The following is a 21,038-nucleotide window of genomic DNA, read 5'->3' as shown; positions in this document are numbered from 1 at the left end:
CAGCGCCAATGACAAGGGCCAGGAAAGGAGCAGGACAGAGAAGGATCACACAGGTCTCCACTGCCTGCTGGAGCTCCCTCAGCTTCCTAGGAGGGGATCACAGAGTCTACTACCAGGAAGTGGGCAGCACCAGAGCCCAAGCCTCACTCCCAGGAGTGGCCCTCACATCTTTACACAACCTGGGCCTCCAAGCCTGACTGCACCCCAGGAACTGGCAGTTCTAGAAGACCCTAGCTAAAGCTAACAGCAGTAGGTGCTTCCCCATAAGACAGCCAACTCAGAACCATCAGATGTCACATGAGCTTTGGCACTGCACGAGGCGAGACCAGGGCCAAGTCGCCCAGTTGCTATCTTCACCTCTGATGCTACTTTCTATTTTGTTTCATGTCTTCCCCCCAAAATTCCAAGAGGCCAAGTGGACAGCAAAGCCCTTACGAAACAGGACACTGGGCCCTTCCTCTTGGGCACAGCCACAGACCAGAGCAGAAGCAGTTTCCCAGGTGCATCTGAGGGGAAATGAGACAACTCGTCACCAAAGCACAAAGTAAAGCAGGAAAGCACATTCTCAAGCAGGACACCACGCTAGTAGTTCTAACCATTCACCAGCCACCAGAGGAACAAACAGGCTGGAGCAAACAGGCAGTGGGTAGCTGAGAGCTGAGAGATGCTACAAAAAGGAAAGGAGCCACAGAGGCCAGTGCAGGCCAGCCACAGGAGACACAAGGTGCCAACCCACAAACAACCTCAGCTGCTGACCAGAACAGGCCATCCAGCAGCTGGGAGGAGGAAGAATGGGCAAAGCAGGAGGAGGAGAGTGGATGACCCCACAGCCCACAGCCACTTTAACAAGGTCGGCCATATAGGAACCCAAAGGGTCACCCTCACTCTCATAGAGCTATGGGACCCCTGGGAGAAGAGTAGATGTTCATTTAGTCACCCAACAAATCTCTCTTGGGCATGGATTAGGCACAGGGGCCCAGTGAGCACAGTGCTGCACATCCCGAGTTCCCATTCTAACTGGGAAAATACACACACGGGTCTCCAACAAGCTAATGCCTGAGCAGAGACCCCCAAGAAAGTGAGCCAGGGCAGAAGCCCCAAGGCAGGGACAGGGTCAGCACACTCTAGACCAATATAACTACAGACAGAATCAGAAAGGCTGAAGGGACCAGCAGGTGAGGGCAGAGGTCACAGTGCCATGAAGAATCAGAGGATGTGTCATGGCTGTCGGCCTAGGGAGTGAGAGGGGGATGACCTATGAGCCCCCTTGCTGCTGCTATTGCAGGACCCTCTGCTGAGCACAGAGCAGCTCAGGAGGAGGCCACCAGAAGCTGACAAAGGGCTGCAGGGCAGGTAGTGTACCCCTCCACCAACAGAACCCAAATGACTTCCTGATGGCTTGGGTGGGGATGGGAGAAAGGCCAGAATAGTCAGGGACAAAGTTCAAGGCCCATACATCAGGAAGAACAGTCAGACCATTCACTTTTGTCATCTCAATGGCTCACTCTGCACTGAATATGGACCATGGGCCAGGACTACATTCTCACCAGAGTCACAGTGAGTAAGATGACTCAGGAATGGCCCTAGTCCAAGGGAGGCAAGTTAGACAAACATAAAAGGAAGGCAAACTTAATTACATAACATACATTCTAATGAAAAGCGTCGTCTAGATGAGATCTGCAAAGGTCACAGAGGAAATAAAAAGCTAAGAGCTAAAGAGCGTAAGTATAATTAGGGGAGACAGGTTGGGAAGGCAGAGTCAAGGTGGGGCACGTGTCTAGAGAGTAAGGAGAGCAGTGTGGAAGAAATGGGGAATGAGAGGGGTCGGCAGTGCCAGGAGGTAGTGTGCCCACGCAGAACCTGTGCTCCTCACTAAGAGCCCTGGGAGCCAGAGAAGGGCTTAGTTGTGGGGATAACACACCTTGACTTTTAAAGGGTCCATCAGGGGCTGGGGATGTGGCTCAAGCGGTAGCGCGCTCGCCTGGCATGCCTGTGGCCCGGGTTCGATCCTCAGCACCACATACCAACAAAGATGCTGTGTCCGCCGAGAACTAAAAGATAAATATTAAAAATTCTCTCTCTCTCCTCTCACTCTCTCAAAAAAATAAAAATAAAGGTTCCCTCAGACAGTTGCATGGAAAGTAAGTGGTAGAGAGGGCAAATATAGAAAACAGAGTCACAGATTCTTGTCATTCCAAAGAAAAGTGGTGACAGAAGCCTAGCGTACATTCTTCAGGAGCATGTGCTTCATTCTCCAGGAGCATGTGCTTCCACGAGACGGAGAACCCATGAACCCCAGGAAGGATGGGATGCCAGTGGCCTGAGGGGACCTGGCTATCAGTGCCAACAGAGGGAACCATGGGCCCCAGACCTGGAAAGATTAAATGCTGGAGGCCTGTGGGGACTGGACCATCAGGGCAGACACCAGGGATAGGGTGCCAGGGGCCTGTGGTGACTGGGCCACTATAGATAAAGGTAGCAACATAGAAACCAAGGGTGTGGGATAGCATCTCTCTGGGGCAGGAGCATAAGTCAATGACTCTTCCTTCATTCAGAAGCAACTGAGCAGGGGCCAGCCTGTGCTAAGTATCAAAAATACAAAAGGGATCATATTCCCAGCACCTGCACTGAAGCAACAGGAGAGAGAGCCAGCCAGGCTTAATCTCCAGACTCCAGGAGGCGCCTGGCAACAGTCAGCACAGGGATGGCTATCAGCACGCCAAGTCACAGGTGGAGAGAAAGCCCCGTCTGCTGAGTCATTTCCTTGCCACATCCTGGAGAGGGGAGGTGTAGGCTTCTTGGGTGATCCTCCCTGGGTTCACAGCAGGTCTCTGGCTCAATAGTTGGGACTCAAGACCAGCATCTCATGTAAGAGCTTGGCCTGGCACCATCAAGAACTGGTACAGAGCCCATGGGGAGCAAGTACCACTGTGTCTCTAAAACAGGTATGGTTGGGGGGCAGGGGAGTATCTTTGAGGACACATGAAAACAACCCGTCAGAGACAAGCTAGCCTAACACCTTCTGCAGAAGTCAATTTACATTAAGTGCTATCAAAAGCCAAATGGACACCATGAAGGCCTCTTGTCTATGTCCTTGACGATCCAAGGTGCTAGCCTGTGCCAAGACAGAAACTGGTTTGATGAGCATGAGACCTGGCAGGCAGCAGCTGTGGGAGGCACTCCAGGCCACGCCATCACTGACTCTGTTCTCACCCACCATATCTCCCAAAGGAAATCCTACCCTCCCCACCTGATATGTACCCATCACCCAACCTGACACTGCTGCTGGCCACACACATTGATGTACCTTGTTGCCTGTGCCACCCACTGGGTACTCCCAGTTCTATACCCCAAACACTCGGTTCCTCAAACACTGAAGACAGCAAAAGACTACCATAGCAACGAGCCAACAGCTTGCCTGCTGCACCAAGCCCCAGGCTGTATCCTGTAGAGGGAACTTCACCCTCACAACCCCACCAGAGCCACCCTCACCATCGCCATTCTGAGAGGCAGGGAAAGGCTGATTAAATTGTCCAAGGACAAAGTGCTAAGATTCGAACACAGGCAGCCCATGTGTGGAGTCAGTGGGAACTGCTCACCATCACCACAGGTACAACGTGACCCCCACTCAATGCTCAGAGCATGCAGCCCAGCACTCTGAATCTCATGTGCCTATCACTGGCTTTGCTGACTCTGAACAGCTTGAGAGCATCATAACTCATGGAGACATCGACTGACAAAGGTGACATGGTCTCATTAAACTACAAGACAGTTTAAAAGGATGGCTTAACTACTTTGAACAAAGAATAGTTGAAGAGCCATATTAAGAATTATGGCTGCGGCTAGGGATGTGGCTCAAGCGGTAGCGTGCTCTTCTGGCATGGGTGCGGCCGGGTTCAATCCTCAGCACCACATACAGAGATGTTGTGTCTGCCGAAAACTAAAATGTAAATAAAATATTTTTTAAAAAAAAGATTTGGGGCTGGGGACATGGCTCAAGCAGTAGCACGCTCGCCTGGCATGCGTGCGGCCCGGGTTCGATCCTCAGCACTACATACCAACAAAGATGTTGTGTCTGCCGAACTAAGAAATGAATAAAAAATTCTCTCTCTCTCTCTCTCTCTCTCTCTCTCTAAAAAAAAAAAAAAAAAAAAAAAGAATTATGGCTATAAGCCGGGCACGCCTATAATCCTAGCTACTCAAGAGGCTGAGGCAGGAGGATCGCAAATTCAAGACTAGCCTTGGTGACTCAGTAAGAGCCTATCTCAAATAAAAATAAAAAGGACTGGAGATGTATCTCAGCAATAGAGCTCTGGGAATTCTATTTCCAGTAAGTACCACTGGGTGGGGCAGGAAGGAACAGTATTATGACTATGATGACCTTAACTTACTCTCAGGAGGCAACACAGAAACCAGTGCCTAGTCAGGTAGTCTGCGATGTGGAGGGGATGACAACCTTCCACTGATTTACTCTAGTCTCTCTGCTACACAAGAACACATCTCCTCCACATGCTGCCTGGGCCCAGGCCCCAGGGAGGGGCAGGGAGGTGGCCCCAGGGGAAGGTGGCCCCAAAGCAAGTATACCAGCTCAGCCCATCCCAGGATCAGGAGGCTCTATGGACACCTAGGAGGGACAGCAATACAGGTGCTTCCAGCCTAGTCACCCTGGTAACTACAATTAAAGGCTCTTCTATAGAGGCAGAAAGACATGACCTTCCAAACTGCAGCCATCCCAGTGAGTGCAAGTCTGGGGCAGAGCAGGCAATACTTGATGGCTGATGGGACAAAGGCTCTTGAGCCCCAAGTGCCTGACCCAGCTAGCTGGAGTGGCCAAAACAGATAGGCAGGTACCAGCTCCCTGTGTCCACCATCCTCGGTTGCTTCTCTCCACTTGGCCTTAGAGCCAGCTCTGCCTTAAATCAGAATTGAGGAAGGTGACCAAGGCTTCAGCCCAGCTGGACAACACTGAGTGCACAGGATTCATCACCCCAGGCCCCAGTGAGGTAGAGAAACAAGTCACAAGGGCCTGGATGGTACATGCCAGGTGCTGTTCAGGAACCTGGGCAGCCTATCTGAACAGTGTTCAGGAACCTGGGTCCCACCCTCAAGTAAAAAGGGTCTGGATGGTATATGGGTGCTGCTCAGGGACCTGAGACATGAGCTCTGGAGAAAACGGGCTTGTGTTCAAGTCTTGTCTCCACTACTTCCTAGCACATCAACCCAACATTCAAGTGTCACATCTGCAAGCCGGGGTTTATCAACGTGACTGCTCCAGAGCTGTCTTTAAGGTTCAAGTCAGATGCTGCATGGGAAGCACTTGGCACAGACTTCGTTCAGGCAAATGCCATCGATACTGATTGCTCTCATAATCACCCTCGTCATCATCATGATTACAGACAGGAAGCAGAACCGTGGACTGTGGCAGGCCCTGAGAGGCCCTGTTCCCTCCACCACCCCTCTTCAAACCATAACCGTCATTTCTAGGAAAGGAGAGAACCCCCAAGTAGCAAGATCCCTAGAATTCCTGCACAAATTTCCCAATCTTAGTGGTTCAACATTCTCCAGAGCACAGCAACCTGTCACCCTTCAGGGTCTGAACAATGACTAGCATGGCCACAGTCAGCCTCCTGCTCGCCAGCAGAGCCAGGGGGTATGTAGTCAGGTCTGGGCCCCTGGGACCCCTGGACACTAGCAAGCCCCAGCAAGGGCAGAGGGTGCTCCAGGATAGCCCTTGGGGAGCTCTGTGCAAGGACAGTAAGCAGAGGATGCATCCAGACCTGACCACTCATTCTAAATGACTCACCTGTCCCCAGCCCCATAACTAGGAAGGATGTTATCAGACTCCAAGAACCAAAACCAAGACAAGGACAGCAAAAAGAGCAAGGCTCCTTCACTATAATCAGATTCCACCCAAAGAGGAAGAGGGTTCTGAGACAGGCCCTGGAGACCCATTCACATCCATGATTGTAGGGCCCCTGAGCAACGTGTCCAAAGATGGAGAAGAAAAGAAAAACAGAGTGGGCCTGGACTGGTGGTTCATGACAGGACTCACATGGAAATGAACACTCAGATCTCCTTAAAGCACTTCCTACTGCCAGAGCACAAAAGCCTTATGAGGTGTGTATGAACATGTTGCCCTTGCTCTGCAGAGTAAGAATCTACCTCAACCCCTGGCTGCACAGCCAGCCAAAGGACCTTTCTTTGCCACATGATCACTGACAGCCATGAGGCACCAGGTACACAGCCCTCAGAACAGCCCTACAGACAGACACTCCCTTTTGAGATAAGGAAGTGCACCGGAGTAAATCCACATCTACTCAAAGTAGCACCTTCCCACCTCCTGCCATGTAGAAGGACTCATAAAGCTTCCTGTCCCTTCAATGGCAGACATGATCAAAAGGAAGCACAAGCCCCACCATCAAGCTTTCCAGACCCCAGCTCTGTGGACTCAGAACACTAAGAGACAGAATTCCACGGTGGTGCACACCTGCAATCCCAGAAGTCAACAGGCTAAAGCAGGAGGACTGCAAGTTCAAGGCCAGCATGGGCAACTTAGGGAAACCCTCTCTCTAAATAAAAAATAAAAAAGGACTGGGGGTGTAACTCAGTGGCAGCAAACAGAAGCCCTAGGTTATATGCCCATCACCACAAAAAAAAAAAATAGTAATAATGATTTCAGTCCAGTGTAGAGTTCAGAATCGTGCTGTACCAGTACAGCAGCCAGAAGCCACATGTGGCTCAATGCTAGAAATACTTTCTCATTCCTAGCTGGCTGGCGGCCAGCAGGTGGCTCTGGGGTACAACATCATTTGATCTTCCCTCAGCATCCATTAGTGCAGGATGTTCAATGTCCCTACACCTCATTCATACAGAGCTCAGGTCAGAGCCGTGCTTAGTGGCCGACCCTACTCAGAATTCTTCCTGCTGGGAGAGTCACAGCTCTGCCCGGAAACAGGCCAAAGTCTATTACATAACTACCGAGAGGCCAACAGAAGCCTGAACTACCGCAGCACAGTGAAACCTCAGGTAGGAGAGGGACCTGGAGGACCTGCTGACTCACTCTCTGATTTCCAGCTTCGCAGTGACAGACACCACGTTACTGAGACAGCACACACAGGAAGTAGCAGTCTTCTGTCAGATCGGCAAAGGAGGAAAACTAAGACACCCAGGTGAGTGCTGCTCAGGAATGAAGGGTTTCTGCTGCTCTTGGCAGAGCAACGCATGGGGTGATGTGCAACATTTGTCTTCTGAAGGCCAAGCTCCTGGAGATCTGCATGCCACCAACTGTCCCACTGCAGGAATTCATCATAAAGAATTAAGGACCATGCTACAAAAGTCTATGACAGGGCTGGGATTGTAGCTCAGGGATAGAGCACTTGCCTAGCATATGGGAGGCACTGGATTCAATCCCCAGCACCAAATATAAATGAATAAAATAAAGATACTGTGTCCATCTAAAACTAAAAAAAATAAATAAATATTTTTTTTTAAAAAGTCTATGACAGCAGCATTTAAAATCCAGAAAGGGGGCAGATAAGGAGGAAGAAGAAAAACACCCAGCAGTGGGCCCGTGAAGTACAGGGTAGCCACAAAATGGCATATTAAAAAGCTACTAAAATGAGAGGAATAAATGTTCAATTCACAAGGAGGACACAATCGATGGCTTGGTGGCAAGAGTGGGTAAGAACACCTGCATGACGACGGGAGCCCAGGCCACTGGTCTGCACAGCCATGGGAAGCATGTGGACACAATCACACCCCATGACACTGTAGTCTCAGGTGGACCATGTGTCGGCTCTGCAATGACTACACATCACGCAAGGAGACAAAGCACACCCCAAAAAGCCCTTTCCAGAACCTATGACCACCTGCTGGGCACTTGCCTGGCATCTGTCTGACTCTACCACATTACCTCCTTCTCACCATCTGAATTTTTATCAAATTGCCTTTAAGAGATCCATGGAAACATACCAGTCTTACAAGGTCTCCATAAATACAATGGACACCTTCCACCTAAGGCTAACACAGTCAGCTCAGAACATGAGGGCAGAGGCCAAAGCTGGAGGAATCCATCTCAACAACCAAGGCCAGTGCCACCCTGCCACCTTTGCTTTATGATCTGTGAATAAACAAAAAGGCAGGACCTCTCAGCCCCAGTACACAAGTCTCAGCATGTAGGGTCTCAGTTCTATCTCCTGAGTACCAGAGGTCCCAGGTCACCCCCATGGGGAACTGTCCACCCCCATCAGAGTGGCAGCCTCAACACCTGATGGCTACCCACATCCTTCTCCCCATCCATCCCAACAGCATGGTTCTTGGCACACAGATCAAGCCAGGCAACAAGGTGCTCGCCAGCCCCATTCATAGCTAACACTGGGCTAGGGGCCATATCACATGTCCCACGTGAAGCCGCAGCATAAAAGGCCAACCCACAAAAATAAGTCAATCCTCAAAAAACATTCCAAGCAAGGCTGGGACAGCTGTGGGGCCTCATGTCCCTTCCCTGAAACACCACCACAAAGGCAACACAGCACTCACTCTACAGATAAGCATGGAGCACTGGGCACTTCCACAGGGTGCCCTGAGGCTCACATCTCCACAGGGTGCACTGACTCTCAGAGGAACTTAGGGCACCTCCTGGGAGGTGGACAGTGGGCCAGAAGTCTGCAGACCACCTACCTATGGCACAAGCTGCTTCCTGAGACACAGACACCATCCCAAACTGATCGAAAAGAAAATCCCCATTCACATCCACAAACAGAGGTGGTGTTGTGCTATATGCAGATGCCTCCCCACCTTTCATGGCTCTCTGGGTAGATACGTGAACTTGTGGCTACTGGTCAAAGTAGAAAAGTGCCTCACGGCTGGCAGGAGAAGGATGCCAGCGAGTGCCCTTCCCTTAACAGTCCATTCTGTTTCGTGGAGTGAAATGAAGAAGATGGAAGAGCAAAGTGTTAAAGCTTTAATTCCAAATCACTTTTCATTCCTGTTTCATCTGACAGTGGCTTTGAAAGCAAAAGGCAATCTTTATCATTTGAGCTTTTTAAAGTAATTGATGTTATTATGTCCAACATAACCAAATGCTTCTAAAAGCTGATTTTCAAAGTGACATCAGTCCCCAAAATAAGAAACCCTTCCTTCTGGCTACTAATAAATTATTAAAACACATCTGCACAGGAGGACAAGACTGAGGTTTAATAATCAATGGTGAAGAGGCTAGCTCCAGGCTCTCCTCACAGACTCACCTGCCAAGCAGTCAGTCCACCAGGACACCCAGGCCTCACTGCTGCAACTTCTCCCTGTGGCTCTGCTCAAGGCAGGAGCCCAGTCCCATGTGGTTTTACACCCGCTAGATGTAAGCACAAACCAGACAACTCCTAGCTCATGGTGGAACTCCATCTTTTCTATCACTGACTGGTCTAGGACAGGCACACAGCCCAGTTTTGGCCAGTGAGGGGCATCTGCTGGATAGCAGTCCTAGAAAGATTTCCTTGTTCCAAAAAGACCCAAGAAAGAGGCCTCACCTTTCTGTCTCCTGACACCCAAACCTGGGCAGGAACTTCAAGGCCATAAGAGAAACCAGCCTGACCAGACAGCTGGCAAACAAACGGACCATAAAAAGCAGCGCAACCCGTTATTCTGGCCTTTGACTCAGTTTCTGGCAAAACTCTTGGGATCTTTCTAAAACTCTTGGGATCTTCTGGGTGGCAGGAAGTCCTTTCTTAGTAAGGATTTGGGTTTCTACTAATAAGGTGACTAGGACAGGCCCCTATTTAACTAGGATGGGGATGAGCACAGAAAGACCAGTGATTAGAGCTGAGAACTCTCAGCCCCACTCACCAGCCTGGAGAGGAGGACTAAAGACTGGGTTGAGGAAACTCTTAAACAGCAAGATTCGGGAGCTTCTAGGTTGGTGACCACAGAAGGGGCACAGCTGGTGAAAGCAAGGAAGCTCAGCACCTGACTCCTGCCCCATGCACCCTCCCATGTGGCTCTGCCTGAGCTGGATCAGGATAGTAAATAAGGCACTTTCCTGAGCTCTAGCAAGCCACTGGAATAAGTCAGACTCTATGTATGTATAATATGTCAAAATGCATTCTACTGTCATGTATATCTAAAAAAGAACAAAGAAAAAAAAAACTAAAGAGGGGATCATGGAGCTCCCTGAATTTGTAATTGGACAGAGTAGGTAACCTGGGAACTAGATAAAAGGACTGGCATCTGCATAAACCTGCAAACTCTAAGAAATGTTGAAACTGAACTGAATCATAAGACACTGAGGTGGTGTCAAGACTGGAGAAGCAGAAAAGAACACAAATTTGGTGTCAGGAGGAAAAAACCCAACACCAGGCCCTGGGATGAGGTCCTGTAGCCACCCATCTCTGGGCCTCCTTTGGGGCTAAGAAAGAATGTGCTCGATGCTCAAGCCAGTTGGCCGAGATTTTTGTCACTTACAAAGGCCTCAGATGGTTGGCATACTCTGTAGGTCTTCCATGAGGGCACAAGTCTACACACGTGCATCCCCAGGGGCCAGGTTTCTACACTATGACAAGGTCATTCCAAGCCCACACACTGCTAGAAAGATGAGAATAGTCCTGATCCAAGCAGGGACCCCCAAGTCAAAAAGCCAAGCCACCAGGAAACCAGAGGTACATGTTGTCAGAACAGTCACAGTACCCCAAGTGGAGTCACACTACCATACTATGGGAACTTGGAGCTTCCAATCCCCCACCATCTCAAACTAAAAGCCACCCGCAAATGCCACATCTCACATGTGGTTTGAGTTATTCCCCAGGACTTCTCAGAGCAGCGGTATTAGGGTTAGAGCATAGCAGAAGGTCTTCAGGTTACACATGTACTGTCCTCAGAAAGGATCAAGGTAGTTGTCAGGACCCCTTGGCAAGTTCTCATGAGGGCTGTCATAGAAGGAGCACACCCAATGCTCTTCCTGGTTTCTTGTGTGGCAAAGTGCTCCCCCATTACACATATGCCCTACCACCCATGAGGTCCCCACCAGAGCCAAGCCAGGCCTTTCGATCTCCAAAATTATAAGCATACCTCTTTCTCTAAAAAGTACCCAGCCTCAGGTACACTGCTATAGCAATGAAAATGGACTACTTTACCCAGTGAGACAGGAGAGCACCCCTCTGCCTAAGCCCAAGTGCCCAGAACACATGCATCCCCACAGACACCTGGTCTACCTGCTGGCAATGGCACTGTTCTTCTCCTTCAGGGCAAGTTCTCGCTGTTGCAGCTCAACAACAAATCTGGAGAGGTCCTCTGGAGTCCTGAGGGATAAAGAACACACATTCAGTTCCATCTGTCCCCAGAAGTGGGCCTAATTCCACATCTGGAATAGAGGTCCAAAACCATGCCATTTAGAGACCAGGATGAGTAGTCTATCATGTGACCCATGAGTGAGGCAGAGAGCACTAACCACAGCCCGAGTCCAGCCACAGCCCACCACCAGCCATGCAATAGCAGCAGGCTACCTTCATAAGCCTTGGCTTTATTTCACCTATAAAAACAGGGTGACACATAATGGTGTCACCATGCCAAGGAAATGATATTCACAAAGTGCTGCCCAGTTCCTGGCATGGAAATGATGCACAACAGCTCCTATCTTTGCTTTTCCTCCAAAACAGCTGCATGCACACAGAGTTAAGAGTAGTAATGAGGGGCTGGGGACATGGCTCAAGTAGTAGTGCGCTCACCTGGCATGTATAAGGCACTGGGTTTGATCCTTCAGCACCACATAAAAATAAAATAAAGGGGCTGGGATTATGGCTCAGCGGTACAGTGTTCGCCTAACACGGGCGGACCCGGGTTCGATCCTCAACACCATATAAAAATAAAGGCATTGTGTTGTATCCATAAAAAAATAAATAAAAATAAAATAAAGATATTGTGTCACCTAAAGCTAAAAAAAAATAAATATTTTTAAAAAATAGAGCAAGAGTAGTAATGGCACAGCCCCACACGCGTGCTACTGCATGATTCTCAGAACTATTCCAGATTCACTATCCCAGTGGATGCAAAGCAGTCCTATTCTTTATGTTTCCATATTTCAATGAGGAAATGGAAATTCAGAGATGCCATCTGGCTTTCCACAGTCCACTTGGTCCATGAGCTTAAACTCAAGGTGAGCCACATCTTCTGACTAGTACACAGAAGAACATATCCCAGAACTCTTGGTAGCTTTACGAGTAGCATGACACACATGTGGAGTGCACAGCAAGAGCTCCCAACATGGCATGGTAGGTGGCACACAAGCCCAAGGCCAAGGACACATCTTGCTTTCCTCTCCACCCACCACAGCAAGCACAGGGCTTATGGGGCCATGTGGTATGAGCCAACCCATGGCTCTGTCCCCCAAAGTGTCCCTCCACCTCACTAAGTGGATATGAAGAGCCCCTGCAGGGATCATGGAGGCCATTACTCTGGCTACAGCAAAGCAGCTGTCCATGCAAGGAAGAACCTGCAACAAGCTACAAGGAGAGTGCTGCTGGCCACCCTCCACAGCAGTGGCCTTTCTTACTGCCATTTCTCAGGCCAACACTGAAGACACTATATAGGGGGAGACACTCACCCTGGGCCACAGAGTATCTGGGGTCCCCATGGGCAGGGCCCTAGCAGTGCAAGGTACAAGTAAGCCACCCTCACCATGGTTTAGACACTCAGGACTGAACTCTGTCCTCCTGAAGTTCCTATGCAGAAGCCCTATTCCCACAGGATGGGATTTGGAGATGGGACCTTGGGGAGGTGATAAGGGTTAGGTGAGGTCAGAACAGTGAGGGCCTCACACTGGGGTCAGCATCCTGATAGACACACCAAGAGACTGCTCAGTCTCTCTCTCCTGGCCATGCAAGGACACAGCACAGGCAGCAATCTGCAAGGTGGGAAGGGCCCTCACCAGAGGCGGAACACCAGCCTCCAGAACAACAGGAATAAACTCCTGCTCCGAGCCCCATCTGTGAATTTGTCACAGCAGCCCAGCCACATTGAGAGGCTGCTCCGGCAGAAGACACACCCAAGTGGGCCAGTAGCACAGACACTCAGGAAATGGCTCAGGCCCAGCGTGACTCCATCTAGACACCCAATCCACAAGCACAACTTCATGTTTCTAAGTACACAGAAAATAAGTAAGATGTATGGAACACCCTTAGAGAGCTTCACCCCAAGTTTATCTGGAGTTTACTTCCATGTCAAGCAGGGCCTAGTGATCGAGGCTGAGGGGTCTTTAACTTCATGCGCCTCTGTGAACTGCTTACAATGAGAATTCATGTACTACACGTATGAGTACAAACAAAAAACGAAGGAAAAGCCACAGCAGGCTCAGAAGGTGAGGAAAGACGCCAGAAGCTCCCAGGCTGGGGAGCAGGGAGCCTGGCCGATAGGGGGTGCCAAGTGCACACTGCTCAGCCCAGCAGAAGCCCAGACAGGGGCGCAGAGAAAAGGGCACACAGAAAAGAAGGGAGACAAACCACGAGAAGCCCTGGATTCAGAACAAGCTCAGGGCTGGGAGAAGAGAGCGAAGAACTTGGCCTCCTGTCGCCTGTCCTGAGCTCCACGTAAGGAGGTGAGTCCACGTTGAGCTGTGGATCATGGAGGATTTCTGCACAGTCACAGCTGTCATGCATCTCAAACCAAAGACCAGGGGCCCACACACCTCCAACTGGCAAGAAGAGTGTTTATTTTCCGGAAGCCTCCTGACCTGTGTGTGGTTAAAGCTACTCAGAGATGCTTACCCAGGGCGCTCCAGGGATTAGCTAAGTGCTTGTAACTAGAAGGAGTCACGCCAAGTGCCATTATGGCCTAAAAATAACACCGACAGTCCATTCTGAAACTTGATCTTCACAACTACAAAGTGGGAGGCATTTGAGGCCTCGGGAGCCTCCGACACAGAGATGACAAGAAAGTGACAGTTCCAACTGCAGCCCAGGCTGTGACACCTGCTGCGGAAAACTCTAGTTTCAGCTGCGAAGCCTTTCACATCCTAACGGGGGCTTTCAGGGAAAAAGTCTTTTTGTTCCATCTGCAGCTGAATTTTGACGCAAACTCAGCTGTGTGCAGAATAGAAGAGGGCTGGGGGATCATGCCCACTGCTCTACCCCTGAGGCAAAGGCAGTTGCAGCCACAGCTATTTTGGGGTTCTATAGCAGATGCCACAGCACTTTTGGAAGCCTAAGTGCCAGTTCCCCCAAGTCTGATAGACACCAGATCCAAAGGATACCGAAGCCTAAAGTGAATCAAGCACCAACAGCCACAAAACCAAATGAGAAGCCTTGAGCTTTCTCCCGAGGTGTTATTATTATATATTTTTTCCAAAAAATAGGAACCCGCAGGGCATAACCACCATATTGCTGGGGCTGGGCTTCAGCCAGGGCCCAAACAGAAAGGAGGGAACACAACACAAACAAGATAGGCTTTTTGTTTTTGCAAAAAGGATGCCAAAACAGGAATGAACGGAAAATATTAGACAGCAAATACTTTTGCTAAAAATCAAGGAAATGGCAAGAACTGAGGGCTGCGAACCCCTGCAGGCAGCCCAGACTTTTCTCAATAATATAACATAACTGCTTGGGAAAAGGGATGCAGGTCACCCCGATCTGACATTGATGTGGCTGATACGGGGTGCCCAGGACTGAGGAGAGGAACTACTGCTTTCCTGGGGAGGAGAGACTAACTCTAAGCAGTGCAGTGGCTTCACCCTGGGCCATCTCTGGCAGAGCCACCTGCAGGGGCTGTGGTCACTGCCTCCCTGAGTAGGAGGTCCCAGTCTGGTGTTGAGGTCATAGCTACCCAGACTTCAGGAGACTCAACAAAGGGCATTAGCCCACCTCACCCTTTGAGTACAGGGTTGCTCTGTAACATCCAGGCCTTGATAGACAAGGCCACTGACAAATCTTCCAGAGCACCCATTTCCCTCCAGCACAGAAGGTCACTCCAGCCCTGTGGACGGTTCAGAGCTGGTTGCTCTCTCAGGCACAGTGGCCTGCCATGCCTCCCTCCAGGCCCATCCAAGATCAAAGGCCCCCAGCAACAAAGGCTGGAAGGCCCTCCCTCACACCTCAAAAGGATTTTCAAATGGAAACAAAATCACATCAACTATCTGAGAAGGAGGGAGCGGCAAGCTGCTGCTTCTCAGACTTGCTGCCTTCCAAAGCCAACAGCACGGTCACACTCGGCCTCAGGACCTTCATGTCCCTTTTCCAGAATACTTTCCCCTAGATACCCACACACCCCACTCCTTCATCCACCTCTAGGTCACAGGACACCAAGTTTTCAGCTGGATCTCCCAAGCATCCTATCTGAAACTGTGGACCCCACCGCCCAGCTTCTCCCTGCATCCCTTCTGCAGCCCACCACCATCAGATACCCACTCTGCCTGTCAGGTTATCATCATTCTCCTTCAATTACAATGAAAGCTCCCTAAAAGAAGAGACAGTTTACATTTTGTTTGTTTTTTTTTCACTGGCGCAATCACAGGCTTCCAGAAACGTATGTGAAATGAAGGAAAAATCATGATACCTTTCCAGAGCAATACCATGCAGCTCAGCTCTGAGAAGTGAGAACTCGGACCACTGGATTCTAAGTCCAGGGTTACTGATTAAATAAACTTCACCCACCCATACAACAGTATCTGTGTAAAATCAAAAGAATGCAGAATCTTTCTACATATTAAAATGAAAGATCTCCAAAATGCACTGCTAAATAAAAACACAAAAAAAACAGAATGTAAGTGTTCTATGCTGTCATTTGTATGAAAGAAAAAATACACATTGTTGTAACTGAATTATACTCGAGGATGAAGAAGAAATAACAATGGCTTCCAGCAGAAGAGGACAAGAATGGCCTGAGAGATTTACCTCTAGATACCTTTAAAATGTATAAAATATTTTGTGCTAAGGAAACATATAAAAGCTATTCAATAAATAATTTCTCAAAGCTCAGCACTGTAATCTTGTACTGCAGAATCAGGTGCTAAATGAAAATTTTGTAAAAAGAAAACAAATTATTCCCACAGCAAATTAATGCATAGAAATCTAACTATGACCATTTACAACAAAACAATGATATCATTTCTTAAAAATATTCAGCTGTGTATAGGTAATACCATAAACAGGACAATGATGTATTAGTGAAAGGCCTCCTACCTAAAATAATTAAGCCTGGCAACTGATCCCAAAAGGTGCTTGGTTAAGAGGGGAATGGAATGATACATGTGTTTCAAACATCTTAACTTAAAACATAAAAATACACAAGTATTCCCTATGCTACAAATGTCTTCTTCAAATACAGGTCAACTAGAGCTTTACCTTATATTTTTGCATAAAGCACACACACAACAAGTAACTCATGACTTTTAGGTTGGTTCCTTTGAAGTGGACACCTATAGTCTTCCTAGATTTTACAACTTTTCCTCTTAGTCTTTCATAGTCAATTTGTCTGATTCAACATCAATGTTTCAAGAATTTGTCTTTAAGACTTTGCAAAGGATCCACCTTCAAATTCAAAGAAATAAGACTTCTGTTACACTGAAGCAGCCTTCACAAAGTATGTAATGACAATAGCAATGGCCACCCTAAAACAGATGCCAGTGTGGTGGTGGGTGGAGGCCACACCTCTTGCCCCTAGCTTGAGTGTAGGCACATAGATGACTACCTGGGGCCTTTGAAGACAGACTTTTCCATATGAAATACATTTCAAACTTTTAAAAAGTTAAGAATGGGGCCAAGCACAGTGGCATACACCTGTAATTCCAGCAGCTTGGGAGGCTGAGGCAGGAGGATCATGAGCTCAAAGCCAGCCTCAGCAAAAGCAAGGTTCTAAGCAACTCAGCAAGACCCTGTCTCTAAATAAAATACAAAATAGGGCTGGAGATGTGGCTCAATGGTTGACTGCCCAAGTTCAATCCTTAGTACCAAAAAACACAAAAGAAAAAGAAAAATTAAGAATGACTCACTGGTATGAGAATTATGGTGCTGCAGGATCTATCTGAATTTTCCAGAATTGAGAACAGAGTATATTGGTGAGAGCCATGTGTCAGCCATGTGTCCAGAGCTACAACTCTGCCACCCACACACACCTGCCCCATACTGCAGCATCTGGACCACAGGAATCATATAGAGAACAACACACACACAGATTACACTCGTTTTCAAAAAACAGACTCCACAAACCTCAGAAGCATTAAAAAAAAGGGGGAGGGCAGTGGAACAGAGCTAACATCTTAGATTCAGAAACCAGGCCAGTGCTCAAAGTCTAACTCCACTGGCTATCAACTACATGGCCTCCAACCAATCAGCAGACCTCTCCAAGTCTCAACCCCTCCTCTGGAAAATGGATGTCAAAAGAGAGCCAGGCTTAGCAGTGAGACTATGCCCTGGAGTCAGCCAGGCTCAAGTTCAATTCCCATCCCAGCCCCAGCTTCCTAGTCCATGAAATAGGATCATGTCTCCCAACCTGACTACCAAATTAGGGACATCCAGCCCTCTGTGAGCCTTTGTGATGATCTCTGTCTCTCAGACAGTGTCCAACACCACCCCTACAAACCTCTACCAGTTGCTTGGGCACTGATAGATGACAGGTTTATTGGTTCTAATAACAAAACAGAGAGAGTAAATCTGTTTGATGACAGAACCAGAGTCTAAAACCTCACAGAGAAGTAGAAAGAACAGGTGGACTGTAGGCGAGAAGTAAAACCCCTGCAGGGGGGCCAGAGGGCGGGGAGAATCAACTCTTAGAATATAATGGGAAGGACAACCCTGATTCACCAGCAGCACCTATGGACAGACTTGGGCATCCTGCATCTGAGGCAATCTCACTCAACAAATCCAGCGAGCACTGCCACATGGTGCTCTAGTCCCAAGCCCTGAAGAACTCTCTGACACACATACACAGACCTGGAGACTTTCCACCTGTTGAGGCAGGCAGGCAGTCACTGTGACGAACCCAATGTGCACTACATTCCCAAGGAAGACCAGCGGGGGAAGAGGACAGGTAACAAGAGTGAGGTGTGCAATGCTCACAGGCGGTCAGGAACCATGTCTGAAAAGGTAACACCTTCCACAGACTAAGCAACACAGAAGTGAGCAGTGCAAGCTCAGGGGGAAGAATTTTCAGAGGCTCCAGGTCAAGTGAAATTGAGTTGTAGCTGCAGGGTGACAGGAGAATTCCACCCAAAGAACTTCTTGGAGAGAGAAAATGTGTTGTCTCAAGGGGAACTGCACACACTCAGAGAGCCACACCCACACCTGTGTGGTTCACTGTATGCAAACGTGCAGCGCCACACTGGCAGGCTCAGGGAATGCTACAGACTCAGGTCTGACTGAGAAACCATCAACTCAGATGGCTCAGGAGTGACACTGCCTGGAAAAGCCAGGAGAGCGCTGCCACCATTGGGTCCACCTCCCTCCACCCCACCACCTGGATGCCACCTCTGTGGAGCTGGAAGAACTAGACCATGAGCAGCGGGCGGCAACATGGAGTGGGCACATGACCTTGGGAAGAGCAAATTCTGTACCCAGGTGACTTCACAATGAACCAACACCTTTAGCCTTGGCACAAAATTACAAATGTGTGGATTTCAGCTCTGCAGGATGGAACGGGGTGGAGATAAGGGCTCTGTGAGGTGGCAAACTCCCAACCCTGAGGAGGTGCAGCAGACTAGGGCTGGCTGTTGGAGGCAGGGCAAGACAGAGTGACTCTGGGGACCACAGGGAGGCGCACAGCGACAAGACGGAGCAGGAAGGGGGACCCTGCAACTGTGTCCTCACTCAGCTGTGGTTTTGCAGCTCCTCTGCCAGGTACTGGCCTCCCACCCCCTGCCTCGTGAGGTCCAGATCTCATCAGCTGTCCAAAGCCAGCAATGCGGCTTAACTGCTTCAGGCAAACGAGCCTTGTGGGTCCCCAGACACATGTAAATAAAATGAAGAAATTTCAAATTTACAGTTGCTGCCTTCGAATTCTTTCTCCCAGCTCAGGAAGGATTAAAAGGACTTCAAAGCAGCCTGGGTCCCAATTAAGCCAGTGTGACCACCGCAGGGATGCTGGAACACTCCTCTGATTAACAAGAGGCGTGCTTTGAACTGTTCCTGCTAAAAAAAGCTCTTAGAACCTCTCAAACAAATGCTGTAATTTCTCTCCCACTTCCCTCACTCTTTGGAAAAGTTGATCCTCTGAATGCTTTAAACATTCAGATAGCAGCTGGATAACAGCCCCAAACACAATTTCAGCGAGGAGCTCAGAACAGGAGCAGGGACAGAGGCCTTGCGCAACTGCCCACAGCAGGCTGGGCTTCCAGGACAGCACTGGTGGCCTGAGACTACACAGTGTCAACACACTGCTATGCGGCCAGTGCAGCAAGGCTGGGAGAAAGGTCTGGGCAGAAGATCAGATTCTCCCTTCACCTGAGCCGAGGATCCCCACAACGTGGCCCTGGAGAACATCCTTGACACCTACCTGAGCAGTGCTGCACAAAGTACCCGCACAGAAATGGCCAGAGCTGCTGGAGACTGGGGTCAGTAGAACAGCAGAACCCTCCCTCCACATCAGGGGCAAGCTCAGCTCGTGGGGCTGAAGTGCCAAGGTAAGCCACAAGAGCTCAGAATAGGAGCCCATCTACTACCGACAGCAGTATCCAAGGTGCAAAGTGAAACAAGATGCCCCATACAGTGGTGATTCACTCTGGGCAATACAACTGTGGTTGGAAGTAAGCTTGGGAGCCAGTTGGGGACACCAATCACACTGTGACTTCAGAGATCCCAGCGCATGGTTCCTGACAGTCCCACTCTCACCGTGCCTTTAACACTAAGCATTAGGAAAGCCTTCCTCGAATACCTGAGGCCCAACTATTCTACCTCTGAGGATTTCTTTCAGGGAGAGGCAGGAGATCAGGGAGAACAGTGAGTTAAAAATCAAGTCAATCTGGCTGCTGGGGAAACAATCAAAGCAATGTGTGAACAAAGGACTTTACCGGATACAGAAACTCAGAAAGAAGCCATCATTAGCGAGATGCTCTCTTTGAACTCACTGAGTAATAAAAGGAGAGAAAAGGTCTCAGAACTGTGGAAAAGCAAAAGCCACATACAGGCAGAGCTTAACTGTGATTGCAGGCTGGCCCTGAGCTTGCTGTGTGGCCCTGGGCTACTTACTTAACCTTCCTGAACTTTGGTTTATGCATCTTTAAATGAGAGTAATGAACTAGGATGCCACATCCTGATTTGTGATTCTCTCCAAAAACAAAAGCTGCCTAACACTCTGTTCCCTCTGATTATATGAATGATGCGAGAGAACAAGACTCCAGGCAGAAGGTGTAGCGAGACCAAAGTCCTGAGGCAGAGCCACAAAAGGGGGACCCTGGGAAGGCTTAGACAGCAGGCCTGGGGCAGGGAGAGGCAGAGGGCACAGAGCACATGGGGGGGGCTGCAGTCAGAATTCCAGATTTGATTCTAAATGGATAGATGCTTAGACTGCTCACCTCTGCGGCCATATTCTGGAGGTTTTGTAAAAGGAGATGAGCACCCAGGTTCACCCAAGTGCTACTAGTAGCAGGGAAAAGAAAACAACTCAAACACCCAGCAATGGAGAAGAGGGCAGGTGCGGGCAGCGAGGCTATGAAATGAGGACTTCACTGCAGGATGAGTGAGGACCACGAAATGGCTCTGCACAGAACTGCAGGTCCAGTGCTTCTCCTCAAGGCCCCTCGGTGCTGGAGTGCCGAGAGAGCTGCAAGTCCCAGAGGGAGATAGGAATTACCAGGTGGGCTCTGCACTGAGAAGGGTTTATAAATGGTGCGACAGCACTAGGGGAGGGCCAGGAGCAGTGACCTGAGAGAAGTTGAAGGGACAGAATCAACCGGGTGATAGGCAGACAGAGGAGGGGGATCAGGTACAAGACCAGGGAACTGGCTGGGCACAGCAATGGAGCCAAGCCCCAGCAGAGACCACAGGAGAACGGCTGCCCGTGGCCATGGCAGACAGTCACACAGGCGCTCAACAGCAGAACAGCTTCCTTTTTTCAGCATTTCCAAGATC

General features: G+C 49.3%; 1 protein-coding gene across 7 annotated transcripts in view; it reads right to left on the bottom strand.

Moving 5' to 3' along the window:
- LOC144373013 (mitotic spindle assembly checkpoint protein MAD1-like) overlaps window positions 1-21,038 on the bottom strand; it is a 221,576-nt gene that overhangs the window by 142,819 nt on the left and 57,719 nt on the right. For all 7 annotated transcript variants that reach the window (XM_078036151.1, XM_078036147.1, XM_078036148.1 and 4 more), the window contains one exon: window positions 11,202-11,288. In XM_078036151.1, coding sequence (XP_077892277.1) covers window positions 11,202-11,288 — 87 coding nt within the window. The remainder of the gene's footprint in view (window positions 1-11,201; window positions 11,289-21,038) is intronic.

The sequence above is a fragment of the Ictidomys tridecemlineatus genome, unplaced genomic scaffold, assembly GCF_052094955.1.
Source record: "Ictidomys tridecemlineatus isolate mIctTri1 unplaced genomic scaffold, mIctTri1.hap1 Scaffold_206, whole genome shotgun sequence".
NCBI classification, from domain to species: domain Eukaryota; kingdom Metazoa; phylum Chordata; class Mammalia; order Rodentia; family Sciuridae; genus Ictidomys; species Ictidomys tridecemlineatus.
The sequence above is the reverse complement of the archived record's forward strand: the minus strand, read 5'-3'. Positions and strand labels throughout refer to the sequence as shown.